The 24,371-nt window shown below is 41.3% G+C and overlaps 1 protein-coding gene across 2 annotated transcripts in view; it reads right to left on the bottom strand.

The window, feature by feature from the left end:
* Positions 1-11,740: 11,740 nt before the first annotated feature.
* The window catches only part of LOC149305555 (epithelial splicing regulatory protein 1), a 31,674-nt gene continuing 19,043 nt past the window's right edge, over positions 11,741-24,371 (bottom strand). The window contains exons 5-15 of one of the 2 annotated variants that reach the window (XM_089477344.1): positions 24,231-24,329; positions 23,919-23,973; positions 22,480-22,590; positions 21,984-22,116; positions 21,861-21,903; positions 21,197-21,498; positions 20,585-20,803; positions 17,655-17,853; positions 16,374-16,545; positions 12,886-13,039; positions 11,741-11,824 (exon numbers count right to left, since the gene is read on the bottom strand). In XM_089477344.1, the coding sequence (XP_089333470.1) occupies positions 11,741-11,824; positions 12,886-13,039; positions 16,374-16,545; positions 17,655-17,853; positions 20,585-20,803; positions 21,197-21,498; positions 21,861-21,903; positions 21,984-22,116; positions 22,480-22,590; positions 23,919-23,973; positions 24,231-24,329 (1,571 nt within the window). The remainder of the gene's footprint in view (positions 11,825-12,885; positions 13,040-16,373; positions 16,546-17,654; positions 17,854-20,584; positions 20,804-21,196; positions 21,499-21,860; positions 21,904-21,983; positions 22,117-22,479; positions 22,591-23,918; positions 23,974-24,230; positions 24,330-24,371) is intronic. The other variant, XM_089477345.1, reaches the window with a different exon arrangement.

Raw genomic sequence — 24,371 nt, 5'->3', positions numbered from 1 at the left:
AATAATAATGCCAATAATGGGGGTTGTGGCAACAGTAAGAGCCAAGCAGTTTTACAACTGGCTCTTCCACAAGATAAAGGCTCCTGGGTCACACATGTTTGATCTTATACATTTGGCAAGGAAATGGCTGAGATTAGAGTCCCACATTGTGGAGACTCCTGCGCTTGATCGATTCTTGACCTGGTTGCAGTGTACCCTTTGCCCCTGGGTATCGCAGTATTCTAAATCGCAGTATTCTACAATGTACCTATGTAATTATATCAATAAACTACATTCTTCTTTTCCTAAATGTTTTACTCATTTTTATATAGGACACAGCCACGCAAAAAGTCTTACTAAAGCTCTACACCTAACCAGTCCTTTTTGAAATGCATACATACTACACCTGCATATACTTCTAAAGTAATATTATTTTTCTTATTTTTTGGGGAAAACTCACTTTTTACTGTTTTTGAATTCTATAGAACTTTCTGTTACAAATAAAAACCCTGAAAAGATGAATGTTATATTTCTAATTCCGGCATAGTGTTAATTTTAAAAATCCATTCAATATTTCAAGTGTGTGCTTGTAGACTTTTTTTAAAGATTGATTTTGAAATCATCACATCCTCTTTTTCTTTTAGGGTTAGATGACCTGCAGAAAACATATCCCAACAGAGGGGCAGATGTGCCGGGAGAACAACATGCTCATGAGAAAGCATAACAAGCATTACGGTATTGGTGGTGATTCATTTACATCAGCGCATTCCCAGCTGTCACATAACCCTCCACATATTCACTCTTCAATGATTCCAGAGGCAGCTGTGACAGAATGTTTCCAGTCAACATTTGATTAATGGATTTACCCTTTTCACCGAAAATCAGGATATGCATTGCTACTGAGATTTAAAAGGGTTAATAATGGAAGGGGTATGTGTACAGTGGTCTGCAGTACAGGCAGTCATGTATTTGTAGGGTTTGCTGCCCGAGGCCTGACCCAGGCCAGTGCCCCCAGGTACCCCCTCCAGACCTACCCCAGTGTCTTACGGGGAGTTCCAGGATATGACATCATTAGTTCATTAGTTGGCTTACAGGTAAAGTGGACCAGTTTAGGGACATGAAAAAAACTCATTTCAATCAACCCATTAAGAGTTGTGGTGCACCAGGGAGGCAAATGGTCCAATAGGGGTGGCTCAAGGACTGCAGGCCTAGGGCTAGTTAGCCTAAGCAACAATATGCCACTTTGTCCATAATGATTTATTACCGTATTTTGGCCAAAGCACACAGGCTCACGTGCCACATGAAGGCATGCTTTAGGGGTGATACGAAAGGAGATCGGCAAAAAAATGGCATGGGGTGCATTAACGGGCAATGTTTTCAAACATGTATCTGTGGCTTAGCCGTAGTGTGTAAGATACGATTACTGAAATCTCCCATTAGTAGGAAAAAGCTTTGAGAAATGCCTTGTGTATTCAGGTGCAGGAGGTGCCTGCATCATCTGGAGTGAATGATTGTGTATCAATCGCCCATAGACACAAACTTGCTTGGTCTACCAGGAAGTCTGACCTCACACTCTTAGACGACAATCATATTTGTTCTAAAAACAGAAGGGACACAACACATTACTCATTGTGTTAGTGAAGAGGCAAAGATTCGTTAGCATCCAGCAAATCTGAAACACACAAAGACTTCTTGGTTCTTCTGCATGATAGAAGTCAGTTTACAAGTGTGTATAATTAGTGCTTAAAGCTACGAGTTAAAACGGCCGTTCTTTTATCGGCCCCTTCCTGTCTCTGTATACTCAAGGGAATAAAGTACAGTGCACTACTTTGGATGTGTAAGGGGCTTGTGAAGCTTTATTGCACTGGCCTGGAGTGTAGCATCATGCAAGGTCAGCGTGACTGGACTGGCTGTCAATCACCACAATGTATCTACGTCTAATTTTGTAAGCCCAGTGACAGCCCTGCCTTAGTGCATGAGGCTATCTTAAGCATTGCCCCTTTATGCTATTTATAGCCTCATTCTGCACAATTCACTCACTTTGACAAAACAAGTTAAAGTTCTTACCTTTCATCATGGAATCTCTGCTTTCTCAGCACTGGTTTGCTGCGCTTTTGCATGAAAACTCCTGGCTGCAAAAAAGTGTGTGTGACATATTGAATCCACCCCCTCTAGTGAGCCCTTGGCCCCTAGAAACTGTGCCACTCACCCACCAGCATGGTCCAATCCCTCTCCTCTCCCTCTTGCCCCTCCACAGGCTGTTAAGAAGCAAAAAACGGCTTTGAAAGCCCCAACCCAGGCTCCCCTTGGTATACTGTCAACTGCTGGTCAGTCAGGGGCCTTAGGGGCCTGTCAGACACAGACCTAACCCTGCATCAGATAGTCAATCTGGGCAAGAGAGACAGTCTCCTGCTGCCCCCTCTCTTCCATCTCCCGGGCTGTTGTTGTTAATCCTGGTCCGAGGCGCACCAGGCCAGCGCTTCAGTCCCACTTGTCCAGGCAGGAGTCTGGTCCTCTCACCACTTCATCCAGCACAGAGACAATTTGTCTGTCTGGAACTCCTTCCTACAGCATTATAAAGGCAAATCAACCAGTGGCTCTAACAAAGACCTCAGCCTTGGGATGGATGCTTCAGGCTTCATTGGCTTAGGGGCGTTTTTTCAAGGTCACTGGATATCCAGTGGGTCCACTCCGGCATTACATGTAATTTGGCCTTTCCGGAGTTCCACATTGTCTTGTCTGTGATTGTCTGGGGTTAGGACCTCTGGATTCCAATATGCTTTTTATTTCTGTTACACTTCTTTTGCACGATCATGTTATACATTCTGTCTTGGATTTTTATCTGCCTCAAAAGGAAGATATCCTAATGCTTTGGCTTCAGTTTGCCAGTCTTGTTCTAGTTTGGTCCAATGTGGTCCACCAAAAACTAAACAGCACTATGTCCTGCTTCAAACAGCAGTTTGGGGGTCTGCCATCCTGATTTGGATCGGCGTGAGGCTCACCTCTATCGCCAAGACAGGGTTCACTTCACCCCCATATAGGAGAACCTCATCAGGGTTGGTATTGAATGAATATGTTTAAATTAAACCCCTACGATCCCATTATGAATCTTTAATCTGTATCTTTCCATTTCTTCTAAGGGCAAACATGGGATTTGGGGGAACCAACCGTCTGTTTTTATGCCTATCCTATGCATGTTCTAGCCTCTTCCACATCTGATTGGAGGCTGCTCCATTTATCTACTACCCTCTAAAAATGGGCTATGACAACTACAAATCCAGAACTCGGTCAGAGTGCTGCTTTTTATGTATCAAAAGAGTCTTCCTCTGGGATTTGCTGCTGCAATGAATCAGATCCGATGTCTGTATCCTGTTTGTGACTTGGAGGCTCCGATACATATCCCAGCGTAGGTGTTAAATGAAGTCCAGTAATTATAACTTGTCACCTCCACAGCTTTCAGCTCCATTTCTCTTAACCCCTTGGATGCCACAGAGCAGATACTGCTTTTTTTAGGACCCGTGACCTGTGCAGATCCATATAGTGTATTTCAATGTAATAATAGTTATTATATATTATGGTGCTTAACAGTATTACTGTTAAAACTATATTGCATGCTACACGAGGTCCGGGAAGATTATTTTGGCCCACTGAAACATCTAACAAACATCTAAAGACACCCCGTGCTTTACATGGGTGGTGTATTATGGGCATCATGACATCACCTATGTGATGTGGGATTGTTGTGATGATGTCAAACTTGTTCTAATCCCCAATTAAGTTTCTAGGTAACTCGGTAAATATGAAGTACTTCCTTGGGCTCATTCCTTATTGTGCATACACACATTTGTTCAAGAGCTCTTTGTCAAGTTCCCTGTGGACCACCATACAGTGTCCTGGAGATAAATTGTGGTGTAGAGATCTCAGCTTGATGACCAATACTTTATTTAGGTTATGCAATAATGAAAAAAAGCAAAACAAAACAGTGTGGGTTACAACAGCACGGCGGGAGCCGCAGATGGACGGCCAAGTGTCTAGAGCAGTTTAGTGCAGATAAACATGCTTCTGAGCCAACAAAGATAATTGTATCCAGTAGCCGTAATAGTTCCGTCCATGCTCCGAATAGCAGGGGGCTGCTCCCTCACTGTTTAAAAATAGGTTGTTTTGGATTATCCAGCAGCGAAACACAGAATACAGGAGTTTTGCAAGGTTAGAAAACATTTTTCTAATAACTCATTAGACATGAGTCACTTTCACAAGGTTAAACATAAGTAAACATTTCAGAGAATTTTACCAATCTTAGATCTAATGTAGGGATGTTTTTCTTAACTGAGGTGGTGGTAGATAAGGGGAACAGTCTTCCTGCCAAAGTGGTAGATGTTAATACAGTGAAGGAGACAAATAAGGTTTGAATTTTTTGCAGCAAGAAAAAAATTATTATTTTCTGACTTCAAATTCTATTCCTTGATTAAGTAGGTATTGTGCAGTCCTGGTGCAGATACCACCAGGTTAGGTATTAGACTTGTGCATTTGGATTTGTGCGAAGTTTAGACGACTGTTAAAAAACACGGAACGCACACCAACTTAACAAACTCTTCGTTTGTATGTTGTTTCCCCTCCACTGTCTAACGCTTTCTCACACACTCTGTCCCCTGTCCTCTCCGTCAACCGCTTCAGTGGCTCTGCTTCTTGTCCTTTTCGGCTTCTTGTCCTTCTCTGCTTCTTGTTCTTCTCCTCCTTCTTCTCTGTCTCTACAGATCCATCAGGATTATTCTGGCCTCTTGAAGTACTTCTGCAACAGGACAGATCCTCCGCGCCCCCCTGCGGGCAACCTCTCCCCTATTCCTCCAAACGGCAGAGAAGATGTGCGTGGAGGCCCCGTCCTGTTTATGGTTCATCTGTGCAAGTGTGTTATGTGTTTTGAAATGCCTGGTGGCCAAAGATATTAAATCTGATAAACCGGGCCCTTTCCTTTACCCTGGATTAGGCCTTCCAGTGTTTGCTTCTCGACTGGATTCGTGTGTCCACAAACTGCGAGAGTATAAGAATGTAACACGTGGCCACAAACTGCGAGAGTATAAGAATGTAACACGTGGCCACAAACTGCGAGAGTATAAGAATGTAACACGTGGCCACAAACTGCGAGAGTATAAGAATGTAACATGTGGCCACAAACTGCGAGAGTATAAGAATGTAACACGTGACCAAAAACTGCGAGAGAATAAGAATGTAACACGTGACCAAAAACTGCGAGAGTATAAGAATGTAACACGTGGCCACAAACCGCGAGAGTATAAGTATGTAAAACGTGACCGCAAACTGTGAGTGTATAGAGCGTAACACGTCAGAGTATAAGAGTGTAACACGTGGTCACACATATCCAGCAGCTACACCACTTAGCAATCATTGTCCTGAAAGTGCCATGGCTGGTTTTCATTCCTTGTCCAGCTCTGATCCTTGACTTGTATATGTATTGACCTAGGTTTCTGCTATAAACATTCAGAACGTTAAGGTTGGTCATTAAAGCCACTTAAAAGTTTTATTATTACTACCTTTAATCCCTCTCCCTGTCCCATTGAACTGCAGGCTACCCGGTACGTATAGGCGAGTCTAGGTCTCTTCTTCATAAGTGCAGCTATGACGTCACATTAAGTTTGCTAACCTCATTTTTTATTTAGTTCTTTAAAAAGGGACTATGGGTAGGGTTACCAGATATCTTTGTAGGGTTAGTCCCCTGATTGAGAGTTTTGTCCGTTGTTTCTGTCCCCTAAAGTCAAAAGACGCAGACAATGCCATTGTGAAAATTCCTGCCAGTAAATTTATTTATATGAACATTTAAAATCACATACATTTTGGGGGCGGGGGGGTCTGTCCAACAAAGCTTCTTTGGTGTCACATCCGGCACACAGTACAAGGAGTCAGGGAGGCCATGAGAAATCCACAGTGTGTGCTGAGCATGAAAATATGGAAGGGGCTAGGGTGGTGCGGAAAGAGTTAACTTGTAGTGGATGGTGGGTGAGCTGGTGCAGTACTGTAGGGGGTGGCGGTGGAGAGAGTAGGACTGTAGCTGGGGTACAGTGGGCTGGAGTACATTTTTTATGTTTGTCCTGTTTTAACCTTAAAAAAAACCTACAAACAACAACATACTTGCAAGAACAAAGGTAAACTTCCAAGCATTACGAACTGGTTAAGGTATTTTTTTTTATACTCTAGCCCACTGTACCACAGCTACAGTCCTACTCTCTCCACCGCCACCCCCTACAGTACTGCACCAGTACTGTAGCTCATAACGTACTAACTTTACCAGACAAAATCATGTGGAAAGAGAGCCCTCTAGTGGCACCATTCCATATTTCAAGAAAATCCAAAGTTTTCAAACTATGTTTCCACCTTATACGAAAAGCCACACATTCAGCTTATGAGACCGGTGAAGGTCTTTAAGAGAATGGCTTAGTTGTCCCTGCCTAATCCCCATTTGGAAACCAAGTTTGTACTATGGAGCCGGCTTATTTTACAGGCAGGGTCACACTGGGAATAGCACTGCTAAATGGCATACGTGTGGATGCCGGTTGGGTATGCAAGGCCGCATACTTCGCTCTTACACTATTGTACCATACAACGCCGTGTATCTAGCTGCCAGCCACACGCTGAAGTATTAGATCTGGCTCCTCATTTTCATGACCCCAAAAAGCACCATTAAGTCTTTGAGATGAAAGCATTTCATTCCTACTGTTTCTGGCTATTTTCTTTTAGCATTCAAAAGGACCCATATCAGTTTTTGATTGCATATACATTTTTCATTTTATTGATGTACTCCTTTGAAGCTTTACATTTTACTTTACCTATATTATATTTTTTTCTCCAGAACATTTGCACTTCCCATTTGTTATTAGTAAATCTATTTGTAGTGTTTGGGTTTTTGGGGCATTGGGTGCTAGAACTCTACTCTCTAGGGTGAAGAAACTGAAATCTGTCCTTCTGCTGCCCGTGGCACTGATGTACTTTCCTGTACATTAAACCAGCAGCTAGACATGTCATACTACTGAAGAAGAAAAAAATACATATCATATGACATTAAATTATGCAATGTTCTATATTAATGCCGCAATTCATGTCAAAACCAGCAGAACCTCTGGCCAAATGTGATAGCAAAGAACACATGAGAAACGGGAGGTATCAAGGTGGATGCCTGAAGACACTCCAGGATGATCTTCATCATTTAACAATTTCGTACCAAAAACACCGGTCCACCCAGTCTTATCCACGTAGATTAAATCTTCTCAATAGAGACTGTAAAAATAATAAAACCAAGCTACCACATAGAATCTCATAGCAGATAAGAACCATACAGCATATCTAGTCTGTCCATTTTCCCTGCTGTAAAGACCAAGTTGTTGGTCTTGTCGTAGAGTCAGAATAGTCATATTTTTGTACCACACTTGTCTAAATCCCCTTTATTAAACTGTATTAACATTTGCCACTTCTGCTGGGAGACAGTTTCTCATATCATTTCCTTCTTACATTGCATGTAAGCCAACCCTTCAGTGACGTATCCCCATCTAGACCAACTAGGCCTAGGACACCAGGTACAAAACCAGGTAGCAGACTGCGGCGGGCAAGCACCCTGCTGCGTATGGGCCGGTCTCTCCGCCTGGCCTATTGATGCTATGATGCGGTGCCAGCTTTGCACAGCCTCCATAGCCTTCATTAAAGTCTCACTGGAGATCTATAAAGTGGTAGAACCACCTCTATCTTCCTGATACTAATGCCTCTTGCTATTCGACCCAGCACCCTGTTTGCTTCTTCTGACACTTTGTTGCAGTGACTGTTTACCAATAAAATAATTATATATAAATAAGTCCCCGTCTTCTGTCATTCTTCTAATTCACTATGTGCCTATGCTCACCATCGCTGTCATCATCATCATCAAAATGCCCTTTGTGCTTTTATGCAGCGGTAAAAGTTTTTGCCCCTTTTGGTGCATTATCTTTAACGACCCAAGAACAGATTGAGTCACACACTGGATATGACTCCTTGAGAAAGGTTCAGCGTCTTAATTAAACTGGACCTCATCCTATATCAGGGACGACCAACAATAGGTACATACAGACCACAGATATCAACATGATAAAAATTAAGATACAAGCTGAACTTTGGTCAGTGACCATTTCTGAAATGTGGAAAGCGAGTGCTGCATCGTGCATCTGGTCTCTCAGCTCTATTCAGCATACGCAGGCACCGCTTTGTTCATTGTCAGCAGGGATTAACTATATGTTCTCCTGTAACATATCGTGACTATGTGTGGGTATGCCTCTGAGATATTGCACAATCCATCCAAAATAAAGTAATGATTCCATGCAGAATGTGAAATATATATATATTTATTTATTTTTTTTAACCAAAATCCGTGTTAAAACCTAGATTCAGAAGAACCCCTTCCTTGGAGTGCATAACCCATGCCCCCTTGAACAGTCAGGATATTTTCATCATTACAGGCTAGGATTTGATTGTATGGCAGAATAGTGTTGGAAGACAAGTCAGCTCATTAAGACAAGCTGGGCTAGATATGATCTGATAAATGATGCCATTATTAGGTAAATATGGAAAGTAGAATACTGAAAATTATTAGATACTAAAAAATGTTTATTATGAAATAACATACACACAGACAGTCCAGCCATCTACAGCTAAGAAGTAGTTTTAGGCAGTGTTATACATTTAGGCACAATGCATTTTTTTTTTTTAATTATTGTTCATTTGTGCGTTAACTCATTGGTTTCTTTTTCAAGCAAAAATTCCATATAGATCTTGATATGCAACATTCCTGTTCATCACAATGTACAGTTCCAATCATGTTTTAAACTAAAGAGGGAAAGAAAAGAACCTATTTCTTATTAACCTTCCGATACAATTGTCAGTCTTCTTGTGCCAGACAAGTATACCCAGACATGAAGAACTGATAAATGTGTTCTCTGTGCTAGAACATTACCTATAATGTAGGGATAAAGATTATTTTTGTACAATTATGTCCAACACGAAATAATGCTCTGAACATGTGATTTCAGAAGTTGTTTAAATGAAGTTTGGCATAAAACTGAATTGTTGCAAATCACTTGCGTACCAGAAGTTTTGTGTGGAATTTGCAGTTGAACACTTGGCCCCAGATGTGGCCGCGGACCAAATAGTAACGTGCCATTACTGAACGGACACTAGGACATCGTCCGTACGTCAAAAATAAGCCACGGAACCCAGGCTGCAGAGGAGCTTTTGAACCAAAGCGCTGGATTTGCATGGCATCTCGGACAAATGCTGGATATGAAAATCATATATCATATACATCATAGAGGATATAATTGAACATTAAAGGGGGCTCATCATATATGTTGCCGATTGTAATATAAAAGAATCAGGCACATCAAACAGCAGAAAATAAGTGAAAATTCATAGTCACGGTCTGTGACATCCCAATATCTACTTGAGTTAACGGTCAACAGACATAACCCCTGCATTGCGTCAGTCACGGTATGGCGAGAAGACTGCATTACGCAATACATCGCCTTCTTACAACATCATGTCTCATTTACGCACAAAAACACAAAGACTTTATTGGTATACATTAAACATTTTTTTTTTTTTTTTTATACAGAGAAATCTCTGAAAAGTTATATACATTTTCTTAAAAAAACAAAACTTTACTCTGTGTTTAACATGAACTGGGTCATCACAGCAAGCATTGCCAGCAGTTCTTTATTTTTAAGATAAAGGTAGTCTTAAAATAAAGCAAACATCATGAAACCACTGATAAAGGATCATTTCTGTCCAGAATCAAGTGCTTTTGAATACTGAGCGTAAGGAAGCCCAACCATTTATGTTTTTATTTTATTTATTATTTTTACCAATTCATTTTTGCTTAATAGCACAAAATAGTTTAGTCGCATTTCATTGACGAGAAAAAAAAAAAAAAAAAAGGTTAAAAAAAAAAAATAGGGAAAATAAATCAAACATTACACAGAGATGAGTATATGATCCATGAGTATTTAGCAGGTAAATTACGATAAAAATACATTGCAGTATTAGCGTGCATTAAGGTCTCTTAGAAAGCAAAGATCTGAATCCACGTAAATAACCAACAATTAATAGCACTAATTAATAGAATTTACTAGTCCATTTGTAGGCAGTAGTTTCATTACACAAACGTAATCTCTGTTCAAAAGCTACTGTTAATATATACACATAATACATAAAAGAATGTAACAAGTATACGATGTACAACAACAAAAAAACAGAGTGCATTATCGTGAGTTGGATAAGACTCACGGGTAGTACTAATCTTAGGCTTCTATAACTTTTTCTAGTTTTATTTTAATAAATGAAAGGAGATGGGACGTGGAGCAAAGAGGAAGAGGTTAGTTTGGTAACAAATACAATTTAAGAGTTAAACAAAACAGTAAAAACGAAAAGTGTTTGCTGCCAAAGAGACAAAAAGAAAAGAAAAAAAAAACAAAAAAACATGAATGCGTGGAACACTCTGTTTTACGCTGACATTTAAAGTAACGCTTACAAAACAGCGGTCCGGTCCAAACTCTGAATTCACTGGTTTGGCAGGAAAAAAAAAAAAATTCAAAAAAGTCACCAGCTGTATTAACACACTTGATGCAGCAGTGAAAAGGATTAACAGGGATACTCAAAAATAAACTTTTATTATATACCTTTTATGCATTTTATCGCAATTCAAGAAGTACTTAACATTTCATCATATTTTTCAGCTGGATCGGTGGAACCAGGTGCAGGCACACGGTGCACAATCCAACGCTTAGTCAATTGTACAAACAGATTACAAGTCATCTGGGTTTGCCCGGGGGAAAAAAAAAAAGAAAAAAAAAAAAGCTGTGCTGAGTTTTGATTGACAGATTCAATCTTTGGGATCACCCAGGCTGCACACTGAAAGGTATGTCCAGTTAACTGATGCCTGTTGACTGGCAGCTCCCAACCAGTAACGTTCAGAAGTACTACAAGCTTCTCATGCCGATAGTGGTTTTCAAAAAGGTCCATCCTACCCCGATGGGCCGACTTCAGAAGCCAGGATGGGATTAAGGGGGGGGTTTGGCAAGTTAAAAGGCTACAGTGAATCAGTCCTGATGAACCTATGATAGAAAAGGAAAAGAAATACAAAAATTAACAGTTTTATCCTAAAAAGTGAAAACAGCCATTGAACATAATCCAGTCATATTTTATCTTAATGCCAAGGGTCGGTTTACATATTATATCACACTGTTCTAATTGTGGACTAATGTTTTCATAAAGGCAGTGTTCTTAAAAAGGTACTGTATGACCCATTATGTTGAATTTAATCATTTTGTAACTAAATGCAGCATTAGAGACTTCCACAGAAACCAAGGATTTTGCCAGGAAAACAGACAGGTTGTTGCCATAGAAAGCAAACAGGCTTCTTACACATTGGTTTCTATCTGACTAAACATTACAATGACAGATCTACTAAAGTTTATTTTTTTCGAATGTTACAGAACTCAATGTTCCAAGTGGAACAGCAGTTTTAAAAATCACAGGTCGCAGCAAAATGTGTTTTGTGTAACTGCCCAAGCAGCATAACTGGTCTCTAAACCACCGGGTGGAATAAAACATTGGTGATCCATCTCCAGGCAAAAAGTTAATCTTATTTCCCTTAAGAAAGCATGAAGAACTATACAGCGGTGCTCTACGCAGCTTTTACCCTACCTTATCATCCCAAGTACTGGCAGGACCCCTAAATACACACCCATTCCTTGGGGTGAGTAAGCAGAGCCCTCGCCTGGTCATTTACTTGCAGGAGTCCATCTTCAGGAGCATACTGGAGGGGAGAGAGAACCGACGAGTAAGTTGTGTAGCAAAAGAGCATGTGAAAAAGATAGGTTTGATGAACATTCGTCATTAACCCATTCCAAGCAACAGCTCTCAAAAGAGCAGCCCAGCTCGTATCCAAACAATGGAATGGTAACCGGTTAGAGCGGAATGGCTATTACATTCTGAATTACAGGGAGCCTGACCATAATGAGCATAATATAATATAATATAATATAATATATATTTGCCTTTCAGTCCAACAGGGGAGCTGGAAGATCAAAGTTTAAACCCAAGCCTGTTAGTGGTAAGGTAAATATTCTCTCATATCTACTTATATTTCATACTACAAACAGACCCCCCTCCCAGTCTTAAAAGCTGCAATAAAACCGGATGTTAAACCAGAACCCCCACCCAAAAATCTGGCTTAAGTATAGCACATAGAATTTATATAAATAAGTGCATATATTGACTCTTACAGTTCTGGACGTAGAACTCTTTGATCAGCAATAACCCACCTATACGACTTAAATACATTTTTGAAATTGTCTTGTGTGCGTTTTCATATAAGAACTGTCTATGTTGGGGGTGAAAGCAGGGCCGACCCAAGGCAAAATGCCGCCTGGGGCGAATTTTAAAATGCCCCCCCCCCTATCTATCCTCTCTCTCCCTCTGTCCCTGCCCCCCCCCCCCATTATCTACCCTTACCCCCCGCCCTTGTACTTACCTTTCAGCAGTCCTGCGGCGAGTCTCCCTGTTCGGTCTTGGTTACCGGCTTGTAATGCTGAGCGCCGGAAATGAGGTAATCTTCCGGCACTCAGCATTACAGGCCGGCACCGAGACCGCAGAGGAGAGAGAGAGGGGCGCCGAGCGGGTACTGACAGCTTGGTAAGCAAAAACCACTCGGCGCCCCTTTTTTCTCTCTCTTTCACTTAAAAAAAAAAAAAAAAAAAAAAAAAAGACTTCAAAAGGTCCGCCTGGAGCGGTTGCCCCACTCGGCTCCATTGTCGGGCCGGCCCTGGGTGAAAGGTTTAAAGGGCAGTTCTACCCCAAGTGCACCGATGTTCTTACCTGATAGCCTTGAAAGAAGTTCAAAATCTCTTTGACCCCAGAGTTGTACGCCAGCCCTTGCATGCGCACCACTGCAGCACCTGCCGGAGGGGGTATACTGCTGGTGTTGGCGGTCGCTGGGAAGAAACCAATGCTACTCGGAGATCCGGGGGGGCTGAGCAAGAGATTTAAATATAAAAAAAAGGGAAACCGATTAATGAAACATTTTCACATATGTGAGATAACCTAAATTACAGTACGACATTGTAGATCAATAACTGAAAATCCTAGTAAAACATCAAGCAGGGGCAGGTCTTTATATTACAAAAGGGAAACTAAATAAAAACTGAAATATATATATTTCACCCATACACACACAGCCCCACCACTAAAGCCCAGAATAGTACTACCTGCCAAGTGTTTTTTCCACTACAAGAGCTCAAAAACATTTAAAGAGCAGAGATTTTTTTTATATTATATAATATAATATATATATATATATATATATATATATAGTTCATTTTCTCCCCCAACAAAAACAACAAACAATAGTAACAATACCTGTATTTCAGCCTTTAACCTAAGAACGCGATTTCCCTGAACCTTGATCGATGCGAAAATAAAGCAAAGCCGGGGGTATTAACCGCAGCTTTCTGATTTAATGCTGTGCTACCAGAAACTCACAGAACAAAGCGAAGTGCAATTCCCCAGACGTGTGGCTACAGGACCGGAGCAGACTCCGTGTTTACCAGTCAGCGGTAACTTCACCCCGCAGCTCAGGCGTAGCCAACGACTATGGGCTACGTGACAATTATAGAGGGAGGGGAGCCCTTGCTGGCTTATGTTCTGAGCGGGTGGACAGGAGACGGCGCAGGATTAATTAGGGAAGGGTTACGGGCAACGCACAGGAGAAACCCGGCGACACCAGACGGGATTTCAAAAGGCATCGGGTATTTTCACCCAAGGCTTTGCATCAAACCAGAGAGCGAAAGGTCCGCCTGCTGGCATTAGGCCCATTAAAGAAGAAGTCCCACCTTACTTGCTACCAATCTATATGTAACCCTTCTAACATTCACAAACAGCAGCTTGCTTGCGTGAAAATGCATCACCACCGTTTCCTTGATAACATTTATATCATACTCGTTTTCGATCATTAAGCCACAAGTTTGGACAAATAACGGGAAGACGTTTATACCCGCAAAAGGAGAGGAGTCCGCGGGCTCTTTAGAAAAGCAGGTCTGCGGATCAGTACGCAACGGGAACTAATCTTAACTTCCCGGGAAAGATTGCATGATTATTCCTCTTTGATAGAAGCCGGATAAAACAACATCTTACATTAAAACTAACAAAACCCAAAAAAGAAAAATAAACATGCCAATTAAGTTAAAACTATATATGGAATATCATTTAAGTTGTTGGATTTTAGTAGGATTAATGTACACTACAGTATCTCAGACTGCCGAGTGTTGAGAAAGTTTCCGTCTTAAAAGAAAAACACCTGCTGCCGTTTATAGAAAGTTGCTGAAATTGCCGGAGATTCCTTCCTTTAACACGACGTTCTCTCACAGACTGGTCAGACCAGTAAAAAGATGTCACGTGATCAGCTAGTCCAGCAAGTCAATCCAAGGCAGGGTGATGCAAGTCAACGTGCATTCGTAAACCGGACATGCAGACGCCTTAACGTCGCATTCCAACATTTCCAGAAGAGGAAGGAGTTTGTGATCAATACGTGTTTAGGGTTAAATATTGTTTAAATGTGAAAAATAAAATGTCTATTAAAAAATAAATGAAAAAAGCTTACATATGCAGAAATCCTGCAAGGCTTACCACACGTTTAAATGCAATGATGGTATAAAACCTGAGAAGTCCCTTTAAATTTCCGTGTGCATAAGCATTGGGGATCCTGTAGAATGCACCCGATGCATAAATACATGTATGTGCGTGGGTTCCCTTTACAGAAATACTCCAACAAGTCTAGAAATATATACGCAGCCACAACAGTCTCTTCCTCAACAGCCACATTCCGCCAAGCCCAACTAATGATGCTCCAGACACCTGAAAGAGAGAAAGCCTGACCTTCAACATATCTATTTGCCTCGGGGCAATTATTTGGCAGGCCAAAGGATTTCAGCTCCTTACAGAAGCTTTTACTGCAACAGATTTATTTACTGTTGGCCATTAACTACTTAGTGAATTTCAGGGAGAGCGGTACTGGCCATTTCACTTAATTCCTCGGGACTCGCTTCACATGCCCTCTCGTCCCATTTGCTGCTTAAAATCAACCTCAGGAGCCCCTGATTGCAGCTTCACCCCACCACAGCCTGAAGATAACCCAATGACAAAGGAGCTCAGAGGTTTTGGCTTTAAATGAATAAGAGTGTATTATTAAACATAGTAACTCATCAAAAAAGTAACTTGTGGCAGCAGTTACCATTAACCAGAATGTGTAATAATAATAATAATAATAATAATTAAATAATAATAATGATATGAAATATAAAATGCATCAGTGTTATGGATGACAGCCCGGCACCCATACACTGTTGGAGTGAGAGTTAAACTGCGAGTCTCCCATTTCTACTATTATGAAGGACCAACACCGTGTCGGCCCTTTATAATGTATAATTCAATGTGTAAGGAGACTGAAGAAACCGATTTAAGTATGCATTAAACAGGGCCTGCCAAGATCATAAAAATTGTATTCATAATGGATAGTGAAGGCAAGAAGCTGAAACATAAGACTCTCCCGCAAATGTTCAACTCTCCCTTAAGTGAATAAATCCCAGAGCTTGTTTAACGGGTACTCAGCTCCCCTCTCCTACCCCTATTTATTCTTCTAGATTAACCAATTCCTCTCTCAGCATCCGGGGTTCTCAACCAATGCTCTTCAGTCAACGAGACTCTAAGCATAATGAGAACATTTAGAAGAATTACAGCGTATAAAGGATACTAAACACGTTTAATAAAACTGCTAACGGGACTCCTAGTCAAGTCCATAAACTGGTAAAGGGGTATTTATTCTGTAAAAGCCCTACACAAGATAAATGCAATCAACACTTTTTTCTATTTATTAGTACTGTTTATGCCAACTTTAAAAAAATAAATAATAAAAAATAGCATTTTGACAGCCGACTCACTCACATACAGCAGGTTAAAGAATGCCGGGGTCTTGGTTTATGGAGGGTAGACTTAACGGTCTGGCACGGAATAAAACAACGTACTGAATACAGAATGGTTGTTTTGGGTTAGGGCTACTTTTTTTGTTTAATGGATTTTAAATCGATTTTCCAATTGAACAGCCATACCAAGGGAAGATCATCATTTCAGCTTCATACATACATACATACATAACCCAATACATCTGGTTATTATACAATACAGAACATGTAACCCACATCCTACAAAAGTTACCCCGTAATGTAGAACATAAGACAGAAATGTTGTCCACCAAGGAACTTCAGACCGAATCTCAAGATCTTGCACGCAACTCTTGCCATCTCCACCCTTACCTGGGGTAGTACGCAGTGTAGTTCATGAAGAGCTGAGCACCAGCTGGGTAATAAGCTGCAGACGGCTGCAGTCCTCGCGGATTCAGGAGCAGGGAGGGCTGATACAGGGCGGCCGCTTCCGAGGGGATAACCGCTGCGGGTGCTGGGAACGTGTAGGATGGGGGAGACAAGCCTAGGGGAAGATAGAATAAAATGCGTGACTACAGGTATTATCCAAAAATGGATATTTAGAATTTACTAAAATTATACAACTACAGCAGCAAAAAAAAAAAAAAAAAAAGGGGAGCTGATATTCACTAAAAAAATGTTAAGCATCCAGAGGGTTTTGGGACAATACCCAGGAAAGGCACACTCCAATACAAACCTAAGAATTTTGGTGGGTATGTGTATAAATCTCCTCTCTTTTATAGTTAAAGCTCACATCTAAAAACTTTATTTGATGTTACGGGGGGGGGGGGTTCGTCAAGGCAATGGCGTAATGTATGCCCCATAAAAAGCGTCGCCCACTAGAGGGACTTTTGCTACCTGGCCTGCACAAGGTGGTCAACATGTTGGTTTTCTTTTAAACTATAGAACTACAAATCAGAGTTACAGATTCTCACATGCAGGTACTTTTAGGATCTGTGTACACACACACACACACACCTCAACAATCCTGAGTTTTTATCGATCCTGTTCCTTTTGTTGACACGTCAGCAAGAATTGCATGGTGCGTTAAAAAAGGTTAATTGTAAATAAAGGGAACTATACTGGTTCAGAGGATGTACACGGCATTCTAAAGAACCAGTGCAAAAGCCTCCTCCTAAAACGGTAGAAAATATACTGAATAAACGTATGAAAGTCCTAATGCATAGCATTCTAGCCCGGCTTCCATCGGCCCATTGCCTTGTCGCAGGAGCTAATAGGTGACCATTTCATGTCCTAAGCACCGGGAGGTAAATGTTACATTGACAAGTACAAGGAACAAAAACTGCACCAGTATTTGCTACTAGCACCAGTGCTTGATTAAGGATAGGCTACAAAGACAACCATTTATTCAAGAATGGCATCTAACCCCTTTGCACCAGGAAAGGCCTACTGGCTTCCAGTACCAAAGTGGCTTAAACCGTAGCACAGACATCTCATTCATGTCCGGAACGATCACTCACCAGAAGAGTTGCACTAGATGATTGTGCATATAAAAATTTGCCAATAATAAACCAAATACCAGGAAGGAAAGCAGATCAAGCACCTACCAGCTCAAAGCGTAGAGAAGCGGCAAGACCCAAAACCCAGACTTACATGGTAACTTACATGGCGGCGGGGACAAGCCATTGCGATTTAAAGTTCCCCCCATTAAGACAAAGTTCATCTCCTCAGCAGAACACTGAAACACCTCCACATATCTGTCCTTCATGGTCTTCTTATGACACTTCTGTGCGGCCAGAAAAGCTCGCTCTGCAGACTTCATCTGGATAAAGGAATCTCCTGACGGTCGGCCCTGGAGGAAAAAAAGAAAAAACAACGAAGCTACAGTTTGTTAACCAGAACTCGACTATCAATAAAAACCAAGAAAACCCTTGACCAATCCCTCCGACACGCAAGGTTCTTCAAGATCCATTCCCACCAGTCTGCAAGAACCACTAGGTAGCAATTGTAGCTGGACTTCTGCCCACCCTGAACTAGCTTTTGCTTATGGGTAATATATGCTACTTTCAGACAAGAAAAACATTTTTACAGTTCACCCTTAAAAAAAAAAAAAAATAAACCCTGCTTCTATCTTCTCCACACACACTTACGCAGAGAAATAAAATGACATTAATAGGAGAATTTCCAGACGGGACACGTAACTTTATATATCTTTTTCTAGGTTGGAGCAATAGCGCGTCTTAACGTCAATAAAGACTCCATTTTCTCTTGGGCTAATACAACATACATTCTTCTTAAATAGATGTAAGGATGGAATATTTCACCCCAGTCAAAGCAGCTTCTTGCTGGTTTCAAACATCTAAAAAATCCACCCCCGGGGTAAGAACTATAACACCCTCCATTAAAAAGTAAAACGGGCCATAACTGATAGCGAAGAGATTCTGCTAGGGCTTCGCGTTCTGCGTGTGAGTGCATGTCTGTGGATATGCGACTGCATGAGTCTTGCCCTGGAGGAGCGCTCATCAATAAATCCTTACATGCATGGAGAACAGGAACTCTCTTCTTGCTATCATGTTGGAACTGGGACATCTGTTTCCAATAGTTGTTCACATTTTGGGTTTATTCACTAAAGGGAGCACTGACCAGAGAGAACCGTGTGTGTCAGCTTCTTGTGTTCAGTATACATTAAAAAGGCACAACTCAACTGAGCTTCTCTGCAGGACCAGCCTGCCTGTCCCTGCATAGTTAAAAACGGTGATATTTCCCTACATTGAATTATACACATTTTACAGGGCCAGCTGAATTAACATGCTAGCATCTGTCCTTCATAATGAATAGTGAATCGAGAAAGCCACAGTCTCAACTCTCCCTTTAGTGAATAAACCCAATTGCGTTTGGCTGTCAAAGCACAAGCCCAAAGACAAGGTGACATCTTCCAACACTGCAGTTTCCATCCAACACTTCCGAGATGGTAGGAAGACTGTGTGCACATAAATACAAGGATTATCCATGAGGACAGCGTTCCATGCTTGAAGACAGGGGTTGTGTGTACACCAAGGCTGTCTCTGTCCAAACAGAGCTAGAAGACGTTCACCAGAACAAATATTTAGCTTTCCGCGCAATCGATACTGGAGAGCAAGGATCCTCTTCAGAAACTCAATGACTGCCAACCACTTTCTGTCCTCATCAGACTCCCAGGTTATACACGCAGAGGTTTACAGTCCCTAACAAAGGACATCCATAAGTCTCACGCATTGTGTCTTCTTCTAAAAGCATTAGAGAAGAGGCACCCAAGTCAGAGTCTTAAAGTTTTTAAATAGGCAAGAGCGATAGTTAGATGAAATTACTTCAGATGAGTTTATTTATTGGAAAGAAGTCAAACCGCACTGTGGTTCATCTGGATTTTTATGATGTCCTAGCTTCAAGGAACACAGGTTTTTATTGGCATCCATTATGTATTAACTACAAAACGTAGCGGCATAAGTACAAGACGATAGGAGGGGACCCCCACCCCCAAAAAAAAAGATAGTCCCGACCAAATCATGTGGATACATTGAAGACAATTGGGCCAACTACTAGATGCACCAAACATTTCGAGACATGGCGAGAAGCCCAGAAACATGCACATCTCAATAATCAAGCATTCAATGAAAAGTACGCCTCAATTAAAAGTTCACACCTAAAACATTAAATCAGTGAACTGCTTATATAAATGACACCTTGATTAGGGTAATAAAAACTAAAAGTAAAAGAAATTGTGTTTGCATTCAATGAGTAAATTCTCCAGGCTAATGGGGCAACGTTTACATAAATGGACCATCTATATAATGCTAATGAGGTCTGGGGCAGTCGCATTGTTCCAGCGCTATAGAGAATACCAGACAATTTGACGCTCACCTGGTGAAATAATAGTGCAGACTGGAGGATTTAAATGAAAAAGCCCAAACTCTGGTTAAATAAATGTCTTGGAATGGAGGGATATGGCAGAAATTTTAATCATCAAACAATGTTAGAAGAGAACTAGATGGTTACAAAAACTTGCAATCCATTGTACGTCAGTTAGCCCATAGAGGTATCATCTTTACCAAATTTGCTTTCTTTCTATGGCAGAGTACACGGGATACCTGGTTTCCGGTAAATGTTTGTTTGATATTACCATTTAGAACATAGAGACTAATTTGTGGCTCTGGTTTAAAGAGAAAAAAGGCGAGTTTCAGAGGCTATGCCCAGAATGAAATTAGGCAGTCCATTAGGCATTGTAAACCAATGAAACATTACATTATTATTCTCTAAGTTACTATATTAACGACAATAATCATTAGCCAAACGGTTAGCTCAGGCAAACCATAGCTCACAGCATGTGGTGTTCGGGTGCTGGATAGAGCATTGAAATAATACCCTTGTAGCTGGTTAGAATCACTCAGGATAGAAGGGGCTGCGCTATAATTCAAGAAAATGAAACGTATGCCTATACTTATAGAACATCCGCTACATTTCATGGATCCAATAAATAACGACAGCTAATATGTCACAGAGTTGTAGATTATCTGAGCCGTTCGGCTCTGCCCACCCCAAAAACGTACTTGATGGTTCAGCACCATGTGGACTCCGTGCGTCCGGATGTCAGCAGAGAATTCACCCAAGAACTCCAAGATATCCTCGATGGTAGCAGCATACGGAAGGCCTCTGAGCCGAATACAGTCTCTGATATTGACTGGAGGAATAAACGGCTGAGGTAGTACGGGAATTATAGGTGGTGTTTGGAGTGGGATGAGTGGAGCAGAGGAATATCTGTTCAAAACCTGCAAGCATTAAAAACAGTATCATCCATCCGAGTCCCATCACACCGATCATCAATGGTGGTTATTTATAAAGAACTATTGCAGAGCTAGAAAAGTGGTCTTCCCATACAACAGAAACAGTCCATTGGCTTACAAACCACCGATATGTTACAGGGTAATCAAAAAGACCCCAAAAGAGCAACTAGCAGGTTATAGGACATCAGGTTTTTGGTCCTTTTAAATAAATGTTGAAGAGCCCTGGTTTGGAATGGTAAATATACCTTAATACAAATAAAAACTATTATCGCTGTTTCATGCATTGCTTTATATAGCGGAGGAGCCAAGGCCATTATAACGTCTTTACGGGGCCCAGGGACAGTCCGAGAACACAGAAGACTCGCACGATTCACTGACCTGCTGCACTTCTGCCGCTGTACTCCTGAAGAGTTCAATATACCGCTTGCCCAGCAAGTCCTTGTGCTTTTTCAAAGCATTCTGAGCATATTCCTCGCAGGAAAAGAGCACAAAAGCATCTCCTGTTGGCCTGCCATCAGGATACGTAACAAACAATATCCCCTCCTTTCCTCCAGTAACCGGACAATGCTGTCCAAAAAACGTCAACACTTCTTCAGCCGTGGCCGTGAAGGGCAATCCGCGCATGCGCACTATCACCTGGTTCTCTTTAGACAGGAACAGAGCCACCTCATTGGAAGTACCTGGAAGAAATTAAGCAATTTAACCATTTCAACCATAGTCATAAGTTTGTCATGTGACATCAAAAGCAGCTACTGGTGTGATGTCATCAAAACAGAAAAGGCTTGCATTGAATTTAACGCTTTTGTAACAAAATGCAGCATTGAAAACTTTATTCCTAATACCGTTGAACGCCTCAACTTTTACCAGAAATCATGCTTTGTGTAAAAATTTGCATCCGTATTAGCAGGAGTTTCTCATTAAACCTTCGGATGAAAGATGATCTGCTACGGTTCATTTGTTTAACACACCAGAGCGCACAACTGAACCTTGTCTCAATGGAACCAAACCTTTAATATCATTCCGTATAAAATAATAAAATTACCTCCAGCGATTTTCAGAAAATCTTCTCCAGTTGCTTTATATACCTGGAAATGAGAAAAACTATTAATTATACGCCCCAAGCACTTGTTGGTAACCCCACCGCCCTGGGGCTCCATCGACATACCTCTATATATCTGTTCCCCATGTGGTGCTTGTGTCTCTGCAAAGCCAAATCTCTGTGCTCCTCGCTTACAAACCGCACGAGAGCCTCCCCGTTCCTGCGGCCCTGCGCGTTCAGGCAGAGAGCAGCGCCCCCTCTAACGGGAGAGAAACAGGGGCAACAATTAGTCCAAACGGTGCGAGCGAGTCACGGTAACCATGGCTTTAGATACGGATTTACGATCAAAGACCATGATGTAAAAGCTAGACATACGGAGAGAATGGAGTCAAGGATCTGAATGGAAGGGGGGGCACCCACCGTCATGTTGGCTTATTGACAACACATACACGCACCCTTATATCACACCCCCCCCCCCCCCAATATATAATATACATGCCCTGAATTTAAGACAAGACCAAGGACAGGTTAAGGTCTGGGTCTTCACATCGGAAAATGGCCGACTCGATGGGCCGAACGGTTTTGCTACATGAAATGTTCCTTTTACGTCACGCAGACTCACTTTGCGATGTTTAGGCCTTTGAAGAATCGGGCAATGTCCTGATCGGATGACTGCCAAGGCAGCCCTCTTGCTCTAATAATTGTGTTATCATCAATCACCTCCAGCTTACTGCTGCGGGATAAATAGACAGGCAAAACATTTGTTATTAAAATATATCTGTGATAAACCGGGGGGAAAAAAAAAAAAGCCACACTCCGCTCCCAAATAAACGGATCCCCCACGGCCTTCCCACCCAATCGCAGGCATTGTGTTGAAAGCAGGTTGGCAGCCCCTGGGATTTCAGGGCAGCTTCGGCGATGAGATTCAGGGTAATCTCACCTAGCAACGCGCGGACTTCTTTTACCAGTACACTGGGGAGGACTGGGAAACGCGTTTGTAGGTTTCATTCAAGCAATAGGATGCGGGTAAACAGTAGCTTGCATTTAATTATAGCCGTACTAAGCTTCACTTAAATGGTTTTCAGAATGAAACAAGATTTCCGTACACTGGCAGATCCCAGTTGGTGAAAAGGAATTTCCTTTATAAAATAATCCTCGTAGTTTTGGTTCAGTTAAGGTGTCAATGTTCTATTTGACCAAAAGTCACAACCGAAGGGCTGGTTTGGCAAAAGGCGTTCCTTGGGGGCAGAAAATCACAATACTAGTAAAAATTACAGAATGTCAAAATTCCCGATCATCAGAATGGGGCTCTGTTACTTGAGCGTGCCGTGTTCCACTATTTTAGGAACAACATGTTTGCTAGTGGAGAAGAAATGTTAGAACATTTAGAAGAGGTCATAGTTTAAGACTAGAAGGCGAGAGGTGTAGATATAATGTAAGGAAGTTTTACGTTCCTGAGAGGGCGGTAGATAAAGGGAACAGACTCCCAGCCAAAGTGGTAAAGACTAATACAGCAAGGGAATTTAAACATGCGTGGGATGAGTATAAAGCTTTCCTGAATCCAAGACAAGACCAAGGACCGATTAAGAGCCGAGTCTCTACGTCAAGAAAACTGGGCAGAACGATTGTTGTCTGCCATCAAATTCTAGGTTTCTATGGGCATTTTTAATTAAGGAAGTCGATAATGTCGCTTAGGTGTACAAACCTTTGCTTTATTATTCATGTTATATTATTAGGGATGCCTTTAAGGCCGACACCGACACCTCACATTAACTTTTTGGTGTGGTTAGTTGGGTGTGCACCTTATATTTACTTGGCTCCAAAAGATTCAAAGACATAGCAGGCAAAGCTCAGGTTGGAGTTTATTTTATGTCACACACCCCATCCATATTAAAACAGAATCCAGACTTTAAAAAAAAAAAAAAAAGATCCAAACAATGATTAACACACAAAAAAACTCAATGAGTTTGGAAACCAAGACCTCAAGCCTTTATTCACAACAAAAATTATATTTAAAAAAGTGTATATAATTAAAATATATTTAAAATACATATTACTCACCATGTACCAGATTCAAACTTGTAGTTTACACGTTCAGGATCTGAAAACCTGTGATCTGAAAAGCGCAACACATGGTGAAGAAGTGTTTTTGTAAAAGAAATAAAAAATTTATTATATATATATATATATATATATGCAACATAATACTTTGTAAGGTTTGTTTTTGATAATTGGCTGAAAATCCTAGACCTGTCACAACGAGCGGCTCATTATCAACCATCGAAAATTCTCCAAGCCATCAAATAACGGAGGTCGGACGTATGATCCACCATGATGATACCTGGAACAGTAAATAAAAACGAGAGAACTTACTGTACGGTTCTGAAATGAGCGTCACAATTATGTCTCCCATGTCTTCCACCTCGGAAATTCCATAGGGCTGCTGCTTGTTTTGGTTTTCAAGACCCAGGTCTGGAAACGCTCATTAAGGAAAACGAAATGTTTGGGCGAGAT

The sequence above is a fragment of the Sceloporus occidentalis genome, unplaced genomic scaffold, assembly GCF_023333645.1.
Source record: "Sceloporus occidentalis isolate IW3139 unplaced genomic scaffold, rSceOcc1.0.p SCAF_11, whole genome shotgun sequence".
NCBI lineage: Eukaryota > Metazoa > Chordata > Lepidosauria > Squamata > Phrynosomatidae > Sceloporus > Sceloporus occidentalis.
This window is presented reverse-complemented; position numbering and strand designations above follow the sequence as displayed.